At 38.7% G+C, this 20037-nt stretch overlaps 2 protein-coding genes across 32 annotated transcripts in view; one reads left to right on the top strand and one right to left on the bottom strand.

Moving 5' to 3' along the window:
- ABI2 (abl interactor 2) overlaps nt 1–20037 on the top strand; it is a 92362-nt gene that overhangs the window by 6741 nt on the left and 65584 nt on the right. The window contains exon 1 of one of the 31 annotated variants that reach the window (XM_082467143.1): nt 16843–17084. The exons of the other annotated variants lie outside the window; for them this stretch is intronic. Coding sequence (XP_082323269.1) covers nt 17079–17084 — 6 coding nt within the window. The 5' untranslated portion in view covers nt 16843–17078. Of the gene's footprint in view, nt 1–16842; nt 17085–20037 lie in introns of those variants that run through there. 31 annotated transcript variants of the gene reach the window in all.
- The window catches only part of LOC309663372 (N-lysine methyltransferase SETD6-like), a 36739-nt gene continuing 17288 nt past the window's right edge, over nt 587–20037 (bottom strand). Inside the window, exon 2 of the mRNA XM_082467366.1 lies at nt 587–10412. Coding sequence (XP_082323492.1) covers nt 10065–10412 — 348 coding nt within the window. The 3' untranslated portion in view covers nt 587–10064. The remainder of the gene's footprint in view (nt 10413–20037) is intronic.

Raw genomic sequence — 20037 nt, forward strand, 5'->3', positions numbered from 1 at the left:
CTGGGCTTTCTCTCCTGTTCCATTGATCTATATTTCTGTTTTTGTGTCACTACCATATTGACTTGATTACTGTAGCTTTATAGTATAGTCTGAAGTCAGGGAGTCTGATTGCTCCAGCTCCATTTTTTTCCCTCAAGATTGTTTTGGCTATTCAGGGTCTTTTGTGTCTCCATACAAATTTGAAGATTTCTTGTTCTAGTTCTGTAAAAAATGTCATTGGTAATTTGATAGGGATTGCATTGAATCTGTAGATTGCTTGCGGTAGTATAGTCATTTTCACAGTATTGATTCTTCCAATCTACGAACATGGTATATCTCTCCAACTGTTTGTGTCATCTTTGATCTCTTTCATCAGTGTCTTATAGTTTTCTGCATACAGGTCCTTTGTCTCCTTAAGTAGGTTTGTTCCTAGGTATTTTATTCTTTTTGTTGCAATGGTGAATGGGATTGTTTCCTTAATTTCTCTTCTGATCTTTCGTTGTTAGTGTATAGGAATGCAAGAGATTTCTGTGCATTAATTTTGTATCCTGCAACTTTACCAAATTCATTGATTAGCTCTAGTAGTTTTCTGGTGACATCTTTAGGATTCTCTGTGTATAGTATCATGTCCTCTGCAAACAGTGACAGTTTTACTTCTTCTTTTCCAATTTGTATTCCTTTTATTTCTTTTTTTCTCTGATTGCCATGGCTAGGACTTACAAAACTATGTTGAATAATAGTGGCGAGAGTGGACATCCTTGTCTTGTTCCTGATCTTAGAGGAAATGCTTTCAGTTTTTCACCATTGAGAATGATGTTTGCTGTGGGTTTGTTGTATATGGCTTTTATTATGTTGAGGTAGTTTCCCTCTATGCCCACTTTCTGGAGAGTTTTTATCATAAATGGGTGTTGAATTTTGTCAAAAGCCTTTTCTGCATCTATTGAGATGATCATATGGTTTTTCTTCTTCAGTTTGTTAGTATGGTGTATCACATTCATTGATTTGCATCTGTTGAAGAATCCTTGCATCTCTGGGATAAATCCCACTTGATCATGGTGTCTGATCCTTTTAATATGTTGTTGGATTCTGTTTGCTAGTATTTTCTTGAGGATTTTTGCATCTACATTCATCAGTGATATTGATCTGTAATTTTGTTTTTTTGTAGTATCTTTGCCTGGTTTTGGTATCAAGGTGATGGTGGCCTCCTACAATGAGTTTGGGAGAGTTCCTTCCTCTGCAGTTCCTTGGAAGAGTTTGAGGAGGATGAGTGTTAGCTCTTCTCTAAATGTTTGATAGAATTCACCTGTGAAGCCGTCTGGTCCTGGACTTTTGTTTGTTGGGAGATTTTTAAAAAAATATTTATTTATTTATTTATTTATGGCTGAGTTGGGTCTTTGTTTCTGTGCGAGGGCTTTCTCTAGCTGTGGCAAGCAGGGGCCACTCTTCATCGCGGTGCGCGGGCCTCTCACTATTGCGGCCTCTCTTGTTGCAGAGCACAGGCTCCAGACGCCCAAGCTCAGTAATTGTGGCTCACGGACCCAGCTGCTCCGTGGCATGTGGGATCCTCCCAGACCAGGGCTCGAACCCGTGTCCCCTGTATTGGCAGGCAGATTCTCAACCACTGCGCCACCAGGGAAGCCCTGTTGGGAGATTTTTAATCACAGTTTCAATTTCATTACTTGTGATTAGTCTGTTCATATTTTCTATTTCTTCCTGGTTCAGTCTTGGAAGGTTATACCTTTCTAAGAATTTGTCCTTTTTTTCCAGGTTGTCCATTTTATTGGCATAGAGTTGCTTGTAGTAGTCTCTTAGGATGCTTTGTATTTTTGCGGTGTCTGTGGTAACTTCTCCTTCTTCATTTCTAATTTTATTGATTTGAGACCTCTCCCTCTTTTTCTTGATGAGTCTGGCTAAAGGTTTGTCAGTTTTGTTTATCTTCTCAAAGAACCAGCTTTTAGTTTCATTGATCTTTGCTATTGTTTTCTTTGTTTCTATTTCATTTATTTCTGCTCTGATCTTTATGATTTCTTTCCTTCTGCTAACTTTGGTTTTTGTTTGTTCTTCTTTCTCTAGTTCCTTTAGGTGTAAGGTTAGATTGTTTATATGAGATTTTTCTTGTTTCTTGAGGTAGGATTGTATTGCTATAAACTTCGCTCTTAGAACTGCTTTTGCTGCATCCCATAGGTTTTTTTGTTTGTTCGTTTTTGTTTTTATAAATTTATTCATTTGTTTTTATTTTTGGCTGTGTTGGGTCTTTGTTGCTGTGTGCAGGCTTTCTCTAGTTGCAGCAAGCTGGGGCTACTCTTCGTTGTGGTGCGTGGACTTTTCATTGTCGTGGCTTCTCTTGTTGCAGAGCACAGGCTCTAGGCATGCAGGCTTTAGTAGTTGTGGCACGTGGGCTCTGAGCACAGGCTTAGTAGTTGTGGCACATGGGCTTAGTTGCTCTGCGGCATGTGGGATATTCCCGGGCCAGGGATCGAACTCATACAGCTCTGAAGCTGGTGGAACCATTATAACTCACATAGTTCAGTATTTCCCAAACCAGCATTGTGTAATATGTAAAAATATTTGTTGTAAAGTAGTTACTGCATAATGTGCCCCTTTTGAACCTACAAAACACAATATCATTTCAAGTGTTCTGGGAAGTCTTGCAGTAAAGAAACCTGTTTAACTTACCTACATGTAGTATTTCATAAAATGTATTAGTCCTCAAAACTGTTTTTGGATGCCCAGTAGCTATTAATAAGAACTACAGCACAGTCTGGGAAATGCTGTTGTAGTTAATTTTCTTTTTATAAACTCAGAAGCTTATGCCCATAGAGGTTAAACACTGTTTTGAAGTCATCCATCCCTGGGCTATAGCTTTTGGACTTTCATCTGAATTTATATTTAAAAGTTTTAAGCAATTACAGTCCACATGTTTAGCACTTCTTTGCTACTCATAAATTTGTCTGTTCTTGCTCTCTTCCCAGCCCCTACTTCCCAAATGGCTGAAAACAAAAGTCTGTTTCTCGCTAATGGAAGGCTGCTTTGAATTTAGGCACCCTCTATGGCTGTGCTGTCTAGTACAGTAGCCATTTGTCGCCATTTAAATTTTTTGAATTGAGATATATTTCACATACTGTAAAATTCACCTATTTAAAGTATACAGTTTAGTGGGTTTTTAGTGTATTCACAAGATTGTGCAACCGTCACCACTATCTGATTCCAGAACATATTCATCACTCCAGAAAGAAGCCTGTACCCTTTATCAGTCATTTCCCCATCCCTTTCTCCCTCTGCCTCCTGGCAACCATTAATCTTTTTGTCTTTATGAATTTGCCTATTCTGGACGCTTCATATAAATGGAATCATACAATATGTGATTTTTTGTGTCTGCGTTCTTTTATTTAATATAATGTTTTCAAGGTTCACTATATAGTAATATGTCAGTATATCATTTTGTCTTTTTTTAAAATAACAGTTTTATAGAGATATAATTCACATACCATTTAATTACCCATTTATAGTGTATAATTCAGGAGTTTTTAGTATCTTCACAGATATATGCAACCATAAGTACAGTTAATTTTTAGAACATTTTCATTACCTCAAAAAGAAACCCTATACCACTGGGTTACCACCTCTTATCCTCCCAGCTACCTATATCTAGGCAACTACTAATATACTTTTTGGGTTTTTTTTGTCTGTTCTGGACACTTCATAGAAATGGAATCATATGCTATGTGGCCTTTTATATCGATTTTTTTTCACTTAGCATGTTTTCAAGGTTCATCCATGTTGTATTATGTATCAATGCTTCATTCCTTTTTGTAGCTGAATGACTATACTACATTTTTTTATCCATTCATCAGTTGATGGATTTTTGAGTTGTTTCTACATTTTGGCTATTATGAATAATGCTACCAGAACATATATTAACATCTAACGTTATAAACATTCATGTATATGTTTTTATGTAGGCATATATTTTTTCTTTCTCTTGGGTATATACCTAAGAATGGAATTGTTGGGTCATATGGCAAGTATATTTAACTATTTGTGGAACTGTGAGATGGTTGTCGAAGCTGGTTGTACCATTTTACATTCCCACTAGCATTGTACAAGAGTTCTAGTTTCTCCACATCCTCATCAATACTTGTTATTTACTGTTTTTTTGCTTACAGCCATCTTAGTGGGTGTGACGTGGCTTTTTTGTTGTTTTGATATGCATTTTCCTAACAACTAATGATGTTGAGTGTCCTTTCATGTGTTTATTGACCATTGGTATATCTTCTTTGGAGAAATGTCTATTCAAATCCTTTGCACATTTAAAAATTGGATTGTTTGTCTTTTCATTTTCTAATTGTAAGAATTCTTCATATATTTTGGATACAGGCCCCTTATCAGATATATGATTTGCAAATACAGTCACCCACCATCAACGGGTCCTGCATCTGTGGATTCAACCAACTGCAGATCAAATTGGTAGAACCCGAGGATACGGAATCCGAGGATGCAGAACCCATGGATACTGAGGTTATATAAAATGGATATGCCATTTTATATAAGGGACTTGAGCAATGGTGGATTTTGGTATCTGCAGGGAGTCCTGAACCAATCCCCCAAAGATACTGAGGGATGACAGTATTGTCTTCCATCTGTGGGTTTTCTTTTCATTTTCTTGATGGTGTCCTTTGATGCACAAGTTTTTAATTTTAATGAAGTCCAACATATCTATTTTTTCTTTTTCTCTGTGCTTTTGGTATTATATCTAAGAAACTATCACTTAATCCAAGGTCACAAAGATTTACTCCTGTGCTTGCTCCTAGGAGTCATAGTTTTAACTCTTACATTTTGATCTTTGATCTGTTTTGAGTTAATTTTTGATATGTTGTGAGGTAGGGGGTCTATATTTATTCCTTTGCATGTGCATATGTATTCATCTCAGCATTGATTGTTGAAAAGATTTTTCTTTCGCCATTGAATTATCTTGGCATCTTTCTTGAAAATTAATTTCCCATAAAGGTATTGTTTTGTTTCTGGACTCTCAATTCTAATCCATTTATCCATGTATATCCTTACCCCAGTACCACAGTCTTGATTATTGTACTTTTGTAGTTTTGAAATTTTGATGTATGTGTCCTCCAACTTTGTCCTTTTTAAAAAAAAAAAAATTTATTTATTTATTTATTTATTTTTGGCTGTGTCGGGTCTTAGTTGTGGCATGCAGGCTCTTTGTAGCAGCACGCGGGCTTCTTTCTAGTTGTGGTGCGTGGGCTGTCTAGTTGTGGTACGTGGGTTCAGTAGTTACGGCGCGCAGGCTTAGTTCCTCCACCAGGGATCGGACCCGCGTTCCCTGCACTGGAAGGTGGATTCTTTTTTTTTTTTTTTTTTTGCTTTTTAAAAATATATTTATTTATTTATTTTTTTGGCTGCATCAGGTCTTAGTTGCGGCATGGGGGATCTTTTCGTTGGGGTGTGTGGGCTCCTCGTTGCAGTGCGTGGGTCTGTCTCTAGTTGCGGCGCACACGCTCACCAGTTGCAGCATGAGAGCTCTCTAGTTGTGGCGTGTAGGCTCGGTAGCCCTGCGGCATGTGGGATCCCAGTTCCCTGACCAGGGATTGAACCAGCATTGCAAGATGGATTCCCAACCACTGGACCACCAGGGAAGTCCCATTACTCATTTCTTTTTACAGTGGTGTATTCCATTGGGTGGATGTATGGATAGTTCATCCCATCATCCCCTCTAGGTCATTTCCAGTCTCTGTTATTATCATGTATTTCCCACACATCTCTTTGGACAAGATTCCTGGAAGTAAGGTTGCTGGTTCAAAGGGCAAATGAACATGCAGATTTGCTACATACTTCCACCATGCCATTATACTATTCTGCATTCCCACCAGCGGTGAATAAGAGTACCTGTTTATTCACGGCCTCACCAGGAATGAAGGGTCATATTTCTGTCTCCATGTATATTTTTCCCCAAACAAAATGGAAGTGTATTTTCTGTCTTGTAAAAATCCAGAGGTAGATGGTCCAGGGCAGGCATGGTGACTGCTCCACAAAGTCCTCTGGAATTCAGCCTTGTTTTCCCTGGTGGCCTCCATGTCCAATGTCTCACGGTTCAAGATGGCTGCCTCAGCTCCAGCCATCACATCTGTATTCCAGGCATAGGAATGACAAAGGGATAGAGAAGGTAGCAAAGAGAGTGCCTTCTGTGTAGTTTTAATTTCCATTTCTCTTATTAGAGCAAGGTTGAGCATGGTTTCAGGGCTAGTGCACTTATTTAATGTGATCTCTTGTCCATTTTTAAATATAGGGTAGTTGATTTTCTTCTTTTTGGGAACTCTATATTAGGTATATTAACCCTTTGTCTGTGATATATATTGCAAATGTTTTGTCAGACTTGGAGACTGAGGCTTAGAGAGGCCTAGGGGAGTGGGGCTCAGACAGGGGGTGGGGATCGTGGTCCCATTTCTCTGCAGAGGAGCTTAGGTCGGCAGCCCCCTCCCTTCCACAGTGCGTGGACAACGTGGCCCTGCAGCTTCTCGCTGGAGCTGCCAGAGCAGACACCACAGTTTGTGCACAACCATGGGTGGCTGGCCTGTGGAAGGCGGATTCTTAACCACTGGGCCATGAGGGAAGTCCCCCAACTTTGTTCTTTTTCAGGATTATTTCAGCTACTATGCATCCCTTGAATTTCCATATGAATTTTTGGATGTCTTGTTAATTTCTGCCAAAAAGGCTGCTGGGATTTTGACTGGAATTGTATTGAATCTGTAGATAAACTTGGGGAGCCATCTTAATTACATTAAGTCTTCTGATCAATGAACATGGGATGGCTTTCCACTTAATTAGTTCTTCTTTATTTTAATAACGTTTTGTAGTTTTCAGTGTCTGTCTTATACTTCTATTTTTAAAATGATTTCTAAGTATTTTATTCTTTTTGATCCTATTGTAAATGGAGTTGATTTCTTAATTTCATTTTTGCATTGTTTATTACTATATATACAATTGATTTTGTATATGGATCTTATATGTTACTGAAATTTAAATTAATTGAAATTCAATTTAAATTTTACATTTCTACTACCTACCTTTCAAGTGCTCGATAGGCACATGTGCCTAGTGACTGCCACATTGAATTACACAGATTTGATTATTTCCAACATTGTAATTCTATTCAATGTCTCCACCCTCCACCACCCCCCCCCCAAAAAAAGAAAGAGTACCCCCTTTACTTCTGATTTCCTTCAGTCTGGAGACTCTTTCAACTTTTATGTTTCTTCTGATTTTTACCTCCACGTGTCCATGTTCATGTTGCTATTTTTAAAGTTTTAGATAATTCTGCTATGAGAAATGGTGACTTCACTTTCCTATACTTTTTCCCATCTTGTCAACATAACTTCTAGCAGTTGGATTTATTGTGTCCATTATATCTATGTAAATATTCACAGCTGAATCATACAGTGGACTGGTGATTTTATTTCCTTTACTAAGCAAATTTTTTCTTTTCCTTGGGGCTAATAATTACCTCACTTCTTCGAAGGCTTAATTACTTATGTATCTATCTCTGTTTCATCTCTAAACTTTCCCCTGGATGTATAAATCTTATCTCAGTATATTAAAGCATATTAGTGAGCTATCAGTTGTCAAAAACTGTGAAGGGTCTGAAATTTAACGCTATTTTCGACCTAACAGGCTAGCTAGCCACAGTTTTATGGCTGCTGTGGCAGAAGACATGAGACTCCTGTGTCAGAGACATAAGACTTTATTACTCACAGCAATAACATTAGCCAGAGTATCAGCATTTTCTTGCACTCCGCTTATTCCTAAAACCCCTGATCTCATTGTGACATGAGGAAGGCCAGGTGATATCTGCACATGCAGTGGGTTGCATTATTGGGAGGAACCCTGAATTTAGGGAACCTGAATCTTTTATGTAGGTCAGTAAAAATACCTGCCCTTTGCTCCAGAGGGAGATACTCTTTATCTTCTAAGACTGTTTTCTGTACAAACATACTTGAAAAGATAGTTGAACGAAGGCCATCAGTGCCTCTGCTCACCGCAATGTACAAAATGCAGAAGAACCGTGGAGAACTGTCTCCCAATATCAGTTTTATTTCCTCCCCCAGGGAGCATATTTCTTGGAGCCCTTGGCCGTTCTTCTCCAGTATGGACTGTATGAATTATTAACCCAGCTCTCATCTCAGAAATTTTCTTTGCCATTGGTCTTTGATTTTCCTTTGCCTCTTTGATGTAGATTCTATTTTCTGGATTCCATGCTTCCTCCTTTCTTGCCTTTCTGTTTTGAGGATGTACATCCTCCAGTGCTTCCTGAGAAAGGGTACATGGAAAGTTAAAAAAAAAAAAGTGTGCTGAAAATCTTATTCAACTTTCACTAGATTGCTGGTTTGATTGGTAAAGAATTATAGGTTGGAAGTAATTTTCTCTCAGATTGTAAAAACATTCTTCTATTTTCTACATTTTCTGTTAGCTTTTGGTGTTGCTTTTGAGCAGTCAGGTGCCATTTTGCTTCCTGATTTTTTTTTTTTTGTATATGTTTTTTTTTTTCTCTCCCTGTCTGGAGGCTTGTAGAATCATTTATTCCTCATGATGATGTTTTTTGCTATTGGTCTTTTTCCATCAGTTGTACTAAGCATTTGATGAGTACATTTAGTGGAGTCTTATATTCTTTAACTCTGAAAAATTGTATGATGTTTCTGCTGTGTTTTCTCTTTTTGTGTTTTTATTAGTCAGATTTGGACCTCTTGGGTTGAGTTTCTAAAATTGTTTTCCCTTTTTTGTGGTTTTATATCCTTTTAAAATGTCTCTTTACTGTTTTTCACAGTGGCTGCACCAATTTACATTCCTCCTAATAGTGTACAAGGATTCCCTTTTCTCCACATCCTTGCCAACATTTGTTATTTGTGGTCTTTTTTGTTTTTTTTTTCTTTCTGACAGGTGTGAGGTGATATCTCATTGTGGTTTTGATTTGCATATCTGTGAATGATTAGTGATGTTGAGCATGTTTTCATGTGTCTGTTGACCATTTGTATGTCTTCTTTGGAAAAATGTCTATTCAGGTCTCCCGCCCATTTTTAATTGGGTTTTTTCAATACTGAGTTGTATGAGCTGTTCATATATTTTGGATATTAACTCCTTATCAGTCATGTATTTGCAAATATATTCTCCCATACTTGAAATGTGTTTAGAAAGGCAACTGAGTAAAAGAGAACATCTTTAAGTAATAAGGAAAGTGTTTTTAAAACTTTTGTCTGTTTTAAGAAACAAATTTGATGTCAGATTTACCAGACTTATTTTTTTCCTAATCTAAAATAGATACTATTATAAAACTTGGGATCTGTCACTTTTTAGATAAGCATGTATAGTTGAATCTAAAATGACCTACTTCCAAATTCCAGAAAAGAATCATGGTATTTTATTGCTGAAAATGATGTAATAGTCTAGACTTTCCAATGTAACAAGTAGTAACTGATTTCTTGAGCGTATAAGTGAGTTATTTATGACCTGGTAAGATAGTAGAAGAGCTAGAATAAGGACCCAAATGCCCTATCTTTTCTATTATCCTCATCATTTTCTAGAAACCTCACTTTGGCTTTAGTGATAGGTTTTCCTGAAATAGCCAACCGCAATCTCAGCAAATAACTTTATTTTTTGAATCTCGAAAAGATTAGTCTGTGATCTTTTGTCTTATTTCTAAAGTAACCTTGTTTTTCTCTCCACTGATACTTTAGGGGTGGAGGTGAATATCAAGTTTATCTGCCTCAGTTGTTTCCAATTAGCATATACATAGGTTGTCTAGGTAGATGACATAACTGTTTTAAAGATGCCATGTTACTGAGAACTGAAGCCAGTATATATTAAGCTATTAAAAGTAACACTTTTAAGTGTTTTAGGATTCGTTGGCTTCAAGTGACAGAAGCTCAATTTGAAAAAACTTTTTTAAACTTTTTCTCTTGGTGTTTAATACAAAAAGCAAAGCAAAAGGTCCAGATTTTCCTTTTCAAGCATCAGTGAATATCAGCTTAGAATAATGTTCTTTTCCATAATGATGCTCCTTCAGGCAACAGGGAACCTTGCTAACTTGTCAGTTCCAACAATTGGTGCAAGGTCATCTTCTGATCATAAGAAACCTGTGAAGCATTCTGTTCCTTCCAGCTGAGTTTGGCGTAGACTTCCTTATTACTGAATAAATCTTGCTCAGTTTTTAAGTCTGTGGCATAGGTTTGCAGGGTGAACAAAACACTGTCCCCAAGAAACTGTCTCCATGATGTTTTGAGTTTAGTGACACTTGTGATTGTCAGGCTGTCCTCTTCCTTTTTATCATCTCCCCATCCATCCTGGTCTTTAAACTCTCTGAACTCCTCAGCAGGCGTGCACCGTACGTTGAGTGTGGTGGTCAGTTCCTCTTCAGTCAGCACCTCCTCCTGCCCAATCACAAATAACAAAAATGTGAATGTATTAGTTACTAACTAAGCCATGTGAAAAAGCAGGAATGGCTGGCATCAAGGACTCAAACTCTCTCATTTCTGTTTCTTTCTGCATGTTGGCTTTGTCCTTTCAGATAGGCATACTCCATGCACTGTGAGATAGCCTTACATATGTTTCAGACCTCATACATCTGCGATAAGAGGAAAGGAAAGTTCTCTCTTCTAGAATCAGTTGGAAAAAATCCAGAGATGTATCTGTATTTCTCTGGAAGAAAATCGCTGTGGCCTAGAATGGGCAAAAGTATTAGAATTGGCCTAGTGTAGGTCACACCCTGGGTATGAGGTGGAGAGAAGTTTCTTTTCTCTTTTTAATCAAGATGGAAGGAATGTTCCTCAGATAAAAATGCTATCCGCTATGACACGTTAAATACAATTTTTCAGTCTTTTACATATGTCTTTATAGTTCCCTCAATCCCATATGAACTTATCTTCTAATTCCCAAGCAGATAGATGAATTTTCACGGATTTACATTTTCACTTGACTGCCTATGAATGACATCTTAATTTTATCAGTAAAAATGTCTCCAGATCACATTTCGAGATAGAAATGGTTCTTAATAGCAGGCTTACATCATTTATAATTGCTACATGATAACTTACAAATCATAGGGAGCTTTGTTTCTGATCTAAGTTCTTGCCTGTTCTTTTTTCTGGCTCTGTGTGTGTGGAGGAGTGGTGTGTGTGGGGATAGGGTGGGCATGGATAGGCATCTTCCTATTGATACTTTGAGTCTTTTAAACCTCTACCCACTGAAAAATTTTAGAGAATTCCACCTATAGTTTCTCTCATTTGTAGAATCTACACAAAGATCCCAAATTCATACCTTGCTTGATCTGAAAGAATTAACCTTTTTCATCTGTATAGTTAGAACAATATATAGCTTATATTCTTAATATAGAATATGTAGTATATTTATATATACTGACACTCTCTATACATATACAGTACATGTACTGGTACATATAGATTTAGGTATTTAGAAATTGAAGCGATTTTACACTTAAGGCACTTGTAAGTTTTCTATTCAGTTGCTATATCTTGTGTTAGGATTTTAAGAAAACTTTTAAATGATTTAAAAATGATTTGTATTGCCATGTAAAGTCATGAATGACAAAGGTTCTGATTTGTAAGAAGATAAAGAATGCTTTAAACACAAGGTGCAGTTTTGGGTGGAGAGGGTTTTTTCACTTAGAGTTTTGAGAAGCTGGAAAGGGGAAGTGGGATATGATGAGGGGAAACAAATTTAGTTGTTTTTAGGTTAGGACAGTTGAGGAGCTGTAAATGTGAGGGGAGAAGAATTAGAACACTGTAGGTGATGGAGGACAGAGATGGTAAGCACAGAGAGGTATGAACAGGCCAAAGTAGCAGTTCAGCAAGAGGAGTATAAAGGAGAATTTAGATACTAGGGATGAGCTGATTCAGAATAACAAGTTGCCTGGGGATCAGTAGAATTGGGTTCATTATATGGGCTAGGTAAGAAGCAACAGATGATGAGCCCACCATGCAGAAAGGGAAGTTTGCTTGGCAAACCAGAGACTGGGCCAGTATTTAAGGGCATGACTCCAAGATCAGGATACTTCTGAGTTGAAAATGTTGAACCAACACAGGGATTAAATAGGATCCTTGTTAGTCTCTTTTGCCTCTTGTTGCTGATATCATTTATGAAACCAGTAAGGACCAAAATCAGGGTAATTACTTTCAAGTATGATCTATACTTTGTTATTCACGAATAATACATTTCTTAGGAGAAGTGTGGCTCAGCATGAGCACCATCTCTAAAGGTGCAGCTGGTCGCTGTCAGTCACCTGGGCTCCCTAAAGCATGGTCTCTTGAAGGGAGGTCAGAACATGTGTCTCTGTGGCCACCACAGCAACCTTTGCTAAATAATATTTTCCAATCTGTTGGAAAAGTTCCAGAGAAGACTCTTACTGGCTTAACTTGAATCAATGTCCTCTAAATCAGACAGTGTCCAAAGGATTGGTGTACTTTAGGTAAGCTTGGGTCTTGTGTCCATACCTGTGGCATGGGTAAGGTGGAGGGAGAATGGGAGTCAACTGCCACGAACTGAATTTGCCACGTGAATGCGGAATTCTTTAACCAGAAAAACAGTAATAGATGCTGAACAAGAAAGAGATAATGCTATCTTTAATACTGCTTTCCTGCACTGAGTTATTTTTTGTTTGTTTGTTTGTTTTGGCCAGGAGACAGTGTAGAAGATGACTATAAAGGAAAACAGAATGAAAACTCTAAAGCAAACAGAAAGGCAGAGCCTGTTGTGTTTTTGTTTTTGTTTTTTGGCTGCATTGGGTCTTTGTTGCTGCGCGCAGGCTTTCTCTAGTTGCGGCGAGCGGGGGCTACTCTTGGTTGCAGTGCGTGGGCTTCTCATTGCAGTGACTTCTCTTGTTGTGGAGCATGGGCTCTAGGCACGTGGGCTTCAGTAGTTGCAGCACATGGGCTCAGAAGTTGCGGCACGCGGGCCCTAGAGTGCATAGGCTTCAGTAGGTTGAGGTGCGTGGGCTCAGTAGTTGGGGTGTGCAGGCTCTCGGGCGGGTGGGCTTCAGTAGTTGTGGTGCGCAGCCTCAGTAGTTGTGGCGCACGGGCTTAGTTGCTCTGCAGCATGTGGGATCTTCCCGGACCAGGGATCGAACCCGTGTCCCCTGCATTGGCATGTGGATTCTTAACCACTGTGCCACCAGAGAATTCCCATAAACAGTTTTTAATACTAAATATCTTATGATACAGTTGTGCCAAATTTATGTAACTCTTTCCCTGTTGTTGGACATTTATATGGTTTCTAATTATTTGTGTAAGAGGATATTAAATGAGACTTTATTTTGTTGTCTTGGTGTTATAGTGCAGGCTCCAAAGTTGAGGACAATATTTAACAATTACCTCTGTATTTTAATAAAGGCTGTTATGTTACTCGTATAGGACCTGCTGAGAGATGAGACTGCTTTTCATCCCCTTATTCTCTGTATATCCATAAATATACATATACATAGGTATATATATCCATTCATTTACATATGTGTATGTAAACGAATAAAGATTTCTTATAAGAGGGTGGTGGAAGTACTGTGCTTCTCCCTCATATCCACATACATCAGGAGAGGTTTATGAAAATCAGTCATAGAAATTGGGGTTGTCTACTAAAAAGGAGGATTGAGATTTCATCCCCAGTTTGAGGTTTGCTAATCTGTAGAAATGCTTGAGCTGTGCACAGGGAGAGAGATCTGGGTAGATCCTGACTCTAGTGTGAACTGGGCATGATATGGGAGTAGGCATGAAAATTGTTACCTGACTTTTCTTTTTCTTTTGCTGTGTTGGGTCTTTGTTGCGGTGAGCAGGGGCTACTCTTAGTTGCAGTGCGCGGGCTTCTCACTGCGGTGGCTTCTCTTGTTGTGGAGCACGGGCTCTAGGTGCGCGGGCTTCAGTAGTTGTGGCACGTGAGCTCAGTAGTTGTGATGCACGGGCTTAGTTGGTCCGTGGTATGTGGGATCTTCCCGGACCAGGGCTCGAACCCGTGTCCCCTGCATTGGCAGGTGGATTCTTAACCACTGCGCCACCAGGGAAGCCCTGCCTGACTTTTCTTGAGAAAATTCTGAAGGTTAAATCCTACTGGAATGGAGCAAAGAGAGGAAGCTGTATTGGGAGGACCTAGTACTTCTAGAGTTTGGAGGGGCAAAAATACTGCTTTTTTTTCCTCTATGGGCTAAATAAGTAGAACAGAAGGTAGCTGGGATAGAGCTGTCTTATAAGAATGTTGGTTGTAGGGTTTTTATTTTAGATCAGTTTTAGTTTTACAGAAAAAATGGAATACAGAGTGTTCTCATATACCCCTAAACCCCTTCGCCCAGTTGCCCCTTTTATTAACATCCTGCACTAGTGTGGTACATTATCAAAGCTGAACCAATATTGTAATTATTAACTAAAGTCTGTAGTTTACATTAGGGTTTACTTTTGGTGTTTCACATTCTACGAGTTTTGACAAATGTATAGTGACGTGTACCCACCATTACAGTATTATACAGAATAGTTTCACCGCCCTAAAAATCTCCTGGGTTCCACCTATTTATCCCTCCCTCCCTTTCCACAAACCCCTGGCAACCACTGATCTTTTTTCCTGTCTCCATAATTTTGCCTTTTTCAGAATGTCATATAGTTAAACTCATACAGTATGTAGCCTTTTCAGATTGGCTTCTTTCACTTAGTAATATACATTTATTATTCCTCCATGTCTTTTCATGGCTTGATAGCTCATTGCTTTTTAGTGCTAAATAGTATTCAGTTGTTTGATGTACCACAGTTTATTTCTCCATTCACCTACTCAAGGACATCTTGGTTGCTTTTAAGTTTTGGCAATTATGAATAAAGCTTCTATAAATATCTATATATAGGTTTTTGTGTGGACATAAGTTTCCAGCACTTTTAGGAAAATACCAAGTGCTGGATCATATGATAAGAGTATCCTTGTGCAAAATTTGTATAAACATAAATTTTCAGCTCATTTGAGTAAATACTGAGGAGCATGGTTACTGCATCATATGGTAAGAGTGTATTTAGTTTTGTTAAGAAACTGCCAAACTGTCTTCCAAAGTGGCTGTACCATTCTGCGTTCCCACCAGCAATGAGTTCTCCTTCCACTTCCTCTCCAGCATTTGGTGTTGTCAGTGTTTTGGATTTTAGCTGTTCTAATAGGTGTGCAGTGGTATCTTGTTGTTTTAGTTTGCAATTCCCTCATGACATATAATGTTGAATCTTTTCATATGCTTATATATGCCATCTGTATATCTTCTTTGGTGAGGTATCTGTTCAGATCTCTTGCCCATTAAAAAATTTGATTGTTTTCTTATTGTTGAATTTTAAGAGTTCCGTGCGTATTTTGGATGCTGGTTCTTTATCAAATATGTTTTGTAGATATTTTAAACCAGTTTGTGGCTCGTCTTCTCAATATAACTGTCGTTTACAGAGCTGGTTTTAAATTTTCTGTCTTAAATTTGTGTATTTAAATTTACATGTTTGTTACCCTGTTGGGTGTGGGGTTTTGATTTGCTTGTTTATATTTTGAAGCTTTATTATATTATTTAAAAACTTTTATAATATAGCAGCTTTGGAGATCGTAGTTGTCCTTCCTGACCATTGCTTTATATTTAAAAGATTTTCTACATCTGGAGATAAGATAACATAAAAAGGTCTGTCATTTATTGAGCTCTTCCATTGTGCCAAGTTCTGTGCTAAATTCTTGGCATACATGATCTTGTTTAATCCTCCCTGTTTTTTACTTTCTGAGATAAATGTCTTTTTTTTTTTTTTTTTTTTTTTAGTAAGATAGAATTGAGAATGGTATTTTTTAAAAAAATAAATTTATTTATTTATTTATGGCTGCATTGGGTCTTCGTTGCTGAGTGTGGGCTTTCTCTAGCTGCGGCGAGCGGGGGCTACTCTTTGTTGCGGTGCGCAGGCTTCTCATTGTGGTGGCTTCTCTTGTTGCAGAGCACAGACTCTAGGCACGTGGGCTTCAGTAGTTGTGGCACGTGGGCTCAGTAGTTGTGGCTTGCAGGCTCTAGACCACAGGCTCTGTAGTTGTGGCGCATGGGCTTAGTTGCTCCGTGGCATGTGGGATCTTCCCGGACCAGGGCTCGAACCCGTGTCCCCTGCATTGGCAGGCGGATTCTTAACCACTGCGCCACCAGGGAAGCCCTGAGATAAATATGTCTTATCTTCATGTCTCTCTTTTTTTTTTTTTCCATCTGTCTCTTTTTATATACACAAATCTCTCTGCCCTCTTCATTTTTATATATTGCCCTGCCTCATACTTCAGCGGTTAAAGCTACTAGACTAAATCTTCATCTTCCCAGATTAAAATCTATAAACCTTTTAACTGCAGCAACTTTCTCTTTTTTTTTTTTAACATCTTTATTGGAGTATAATTGCTTTACAATGGTGTGTTAGTTTCTGCTTTATAACAAAGTGAATCAGTTATACATATACATATGTTCCCTTTCCTTTTTCTTTTTTCCAAAGACGGCAGTTTCTAAAAGAACTGTCCTCCTCCAATCAAAGACTAGTCACTCCATTTGAGCTCTCCCCTTCTCAAATATTTTGTTCCTTTCCTTAAACCCTTTTGCCTCTTCCACCTTTCCTGTCTCATTAGATTGTTTATGTCAGCATGTAAAACTGCTCTGGTATTTCCCACCTTAAAATAAACCTTTCTTTAACACTATATTCTCTTCTAGCTGGTTCCATTTCTTTAATTTGCTGTATGGCCAAACATTTTACAAAGAGTTGTCTATATGTGCTTTCTTCAATTCTTTTGTCTTTTTTCTTTTTAATTTCAAAAAAATATTTTTAATCTGTAGAATGAAAGCTCCCAAACAAGGAAAAGGTAATGGAACGTAAAACACCCAGGATGGACATGCTGGGCCCAAGTGTATAGTGAAGAGAGGACAGTTTCACAAGGTGAATTCCCAGAGAACGTGGGATAAAGAGCGAGGGAGGTGACTCAACTCCCGACACCTGTGGGAGCATCAGACTGAAACCCACAAGGCCACCCTCTCCACCCAGGAGAGGCCTGCCACCCACCACCTCCTCCACTCAGTACTCATGCTGGTATGTGCTTAATCATCTGGCATACAGGAGACACTCAATACAAGTCGGGTGTTGTAGGATTTCAGAATGAAAGAGAAATCATGAAGCAGTTGTAAATACCAACAGGACCTGTTCAGGTGAGAATTAGAAACAGTTTGCCCTAGGGGCAGCATTTTTTTGTGCCAGAGTCAGCATGGGCCTTATGGGAGTGGGGAGGATGGACCTCTAAACTATGCCCTTGGAAAGGCTCCAGAAGGATGTCCTCAGGTGGTGAGAGCCAGCATTGGCACTTGAAGGAAGAAGGAGATTGGCAGACTGGTGCTCCTTCCAGGCACCTCTTTTTCCTCTGGCCCCCTTCCACGGACCCTGCCCCACAACATATACACATTCAGCTCCTCTTCTTCCCTGGGCTCTCCCATTCCCATCACCATGTTCCTCAAGGGCAGGTCCTCCTGCCAGAGCAGGAATTCAGGGCCTCCAGCTAGCTCCAGATACCCATGACCAGATTCTACTGAAGCTCAAGCTGTATTACCCACAACTCCCCGCCATGTGCTCTCTGCTTCACCTGGTTTTTGCTCCTCCCAGGAGACCTGATTCCGTGGTTCCTTGGCTGGGCAAACTGTGTCCGTCCTGTCTCACCCTAGACATCTATGCATCCAGATCAGACTCATCTTTCCGAGGCAAGCACAAATGATCCCCTTGGGGGAAGATCATCCGTATTCCTCTGAGGACAGGAGTCCGTGTTGATCTGTCCTCTGGTTTGAGGTACTCAAACTTAGTTCTTCCTCCACCTGATAGTCTGTCCCCTGAGGTGTCACTTGTCAAGGTCATTGATGAGCACCATGTTGGATCCATGTCTTTGTTCTCATCTTGTTTTTTTGCTCAGCAGCTTTCAACTCAGCTGAAGGAAAACATTCCCCTGAATATCTTCCTCTCTTAAGTCCATGATTACACATTCCCCAGGCTTTGCTTCTATCTCACTGGCTGCTCCTTTGTTCTCCCTTTGCTGGCTTCTCTTTAGGAGAGTCCTTCCTCGAAATGTTGGCATGCCCCAGGGGTGAATTCTCAGATGTGCATTTGTACTGCTCAGGTGTCCTCTTCTAGGCTCATGCTGTAAGTACTATCTATACACCAATGACAAGTGTTTATTTCCCACTCTGACCTCTCTCCTGAGCTTCGGACTCCTACATCCAGCTTTCCCCTTGGTAATTCCTGTTGTACATCTAAGTGGCATCTCTAATGAACCACGGCTCTGTGGACCTTAGGGCTGCTTTCCCAGCATCCATCTCAATTCTTAAAATTCATGCTGATCTGATTTCTACACTACTACTCAGCTAAAAATGCTTTTTAAAAATTCATCAAGCAATTCCATATTGCCACAGCTGTTTACTGGATGCTTTTCTGACCTCATCTTTCTTCTTAGTAGCATGACCATGTCGTCCTCTTAAAATAGTCCTTTCTCTTGATTTCTGCAGTCTCCTGGAACGTTCAGTATTACTTTTCCTTTCGTAAGAGTATTTGGCATTCTTAGCATGTGCTTCTCTTTCTTCATCTACCCAAAGCAAGATAACCACAAAGCAGATTTAAAACGATGCAGGTATGTTCTTTAAAACTTTTTTCTTGTTAATTACTTGGTAAAAATGGTGCTTTGTTTCTGTCATTTTTTTCCCCCTATCATTTGTGTGGCTGAATGTTTTCCCACGTTCATGTTTGTCTTGTGTTCTTTCCTTGGTGAACTGTCCATGTTTATCTAATTGTGCTTTGCTATTTTTCACTATGACTTCTATGACTCATTCTAATTTGAATGCCATACTTTTTTTTGTAGACTACATTCTCCATCCAGGAGTTTGGAAGCAAATGAATATATTCCCTTTTAGGCATCATAGAAATTAATATTTGAACAATTCTGAAGACATAAGTATATTTCTAATATTTTGTATGGTTTTTTGGCAAAATTTTTCTATTTGTATATAATGATTGGCATATATTTTAGAAGCTATTACTTTAATTTCTGTGAGGTTTAGTGATGGAGCCTTTCTTTTCAATTTGGTTTAGTAACAAGATTTTTTGGAATGCAGAATTGAAAGCTCAGTAAATAGGTAATCTAAGAATACTCCCCTCTCCTCAGCCCCATTATTGAGTCAGGTGCTGTGACTGTGCCATGACCTTACTAGGTTAATTATATGTGATATTTTAATTTCTTAACAATTTTGTGAGAAAGAAAACGGTTAGTTACTATACTAATCTTAAATTTCATCACATGTCTCAGTCTTAAAGTAGGGGCAGTAGTGAACTGATGATAATGTTAATAATACCAAACTTACATGTTTTCTAGATTCAAGAATCTTTTTCATGCCTCTGTGCCCTTGTGTAGGCTGTTTGCTCTGCCTGGAATATCTTCTCTTACTCCTGCTTGGCAGGATTAACTCCATTCTGTGAGACTCCACTTGGATGGTCATCTAAGATAGTGTTCCTAGTTGGATGGCATTCATATCCCTGACCATTCTGCATTGACATTTTCTGTTTTATATGCCTTTCTCTGTATTGGACTAAAATCTTATTGAGTGCAGAGAACGTGTTTGATTTTCATATTCTAGTACATAGTACAATGTCTGTCATGTAATATACATTCAGTCAATAAGGGTTTATTGAAATGAACTGATGAAATGAAATTAATCCTGGCAGGTCTAGAAGAAATTGTTTAATACTTTAGATAAGATAACTGATTGAATGAGAACTTAGTACCTGTACTTTACCTAATGTGGTAATAGTTTATACCCAGAGCAAAAATAATTACATATTTTCCAGGTAGAGTAACAGGCTGGACTAGAGTGGGTGAGAGATTTACTGCTGGAGAAGAGAAAGAAACAGACAGTAGATCTCAAGGGTGTGATCTGTAGAGGAGAATTCTCTCCTGCTTGTCCATACACGTCCTTCTTAAATATTATCATTCTTTTCCTGCCCCCTCCCCATT

This window comes from Balaenoptera physalus (genome assembly GCF_965194825.1).
Source record: "Balaenoptera physalus genome assembly, chromosome: 6".
NCBI classification, from domain to species: Eukaryota; Metazoa; Chordata; class Mammalia; order Artiodactyla; family Balaenopteridae; genus Balaenoptera; species Balaenoptera physalus.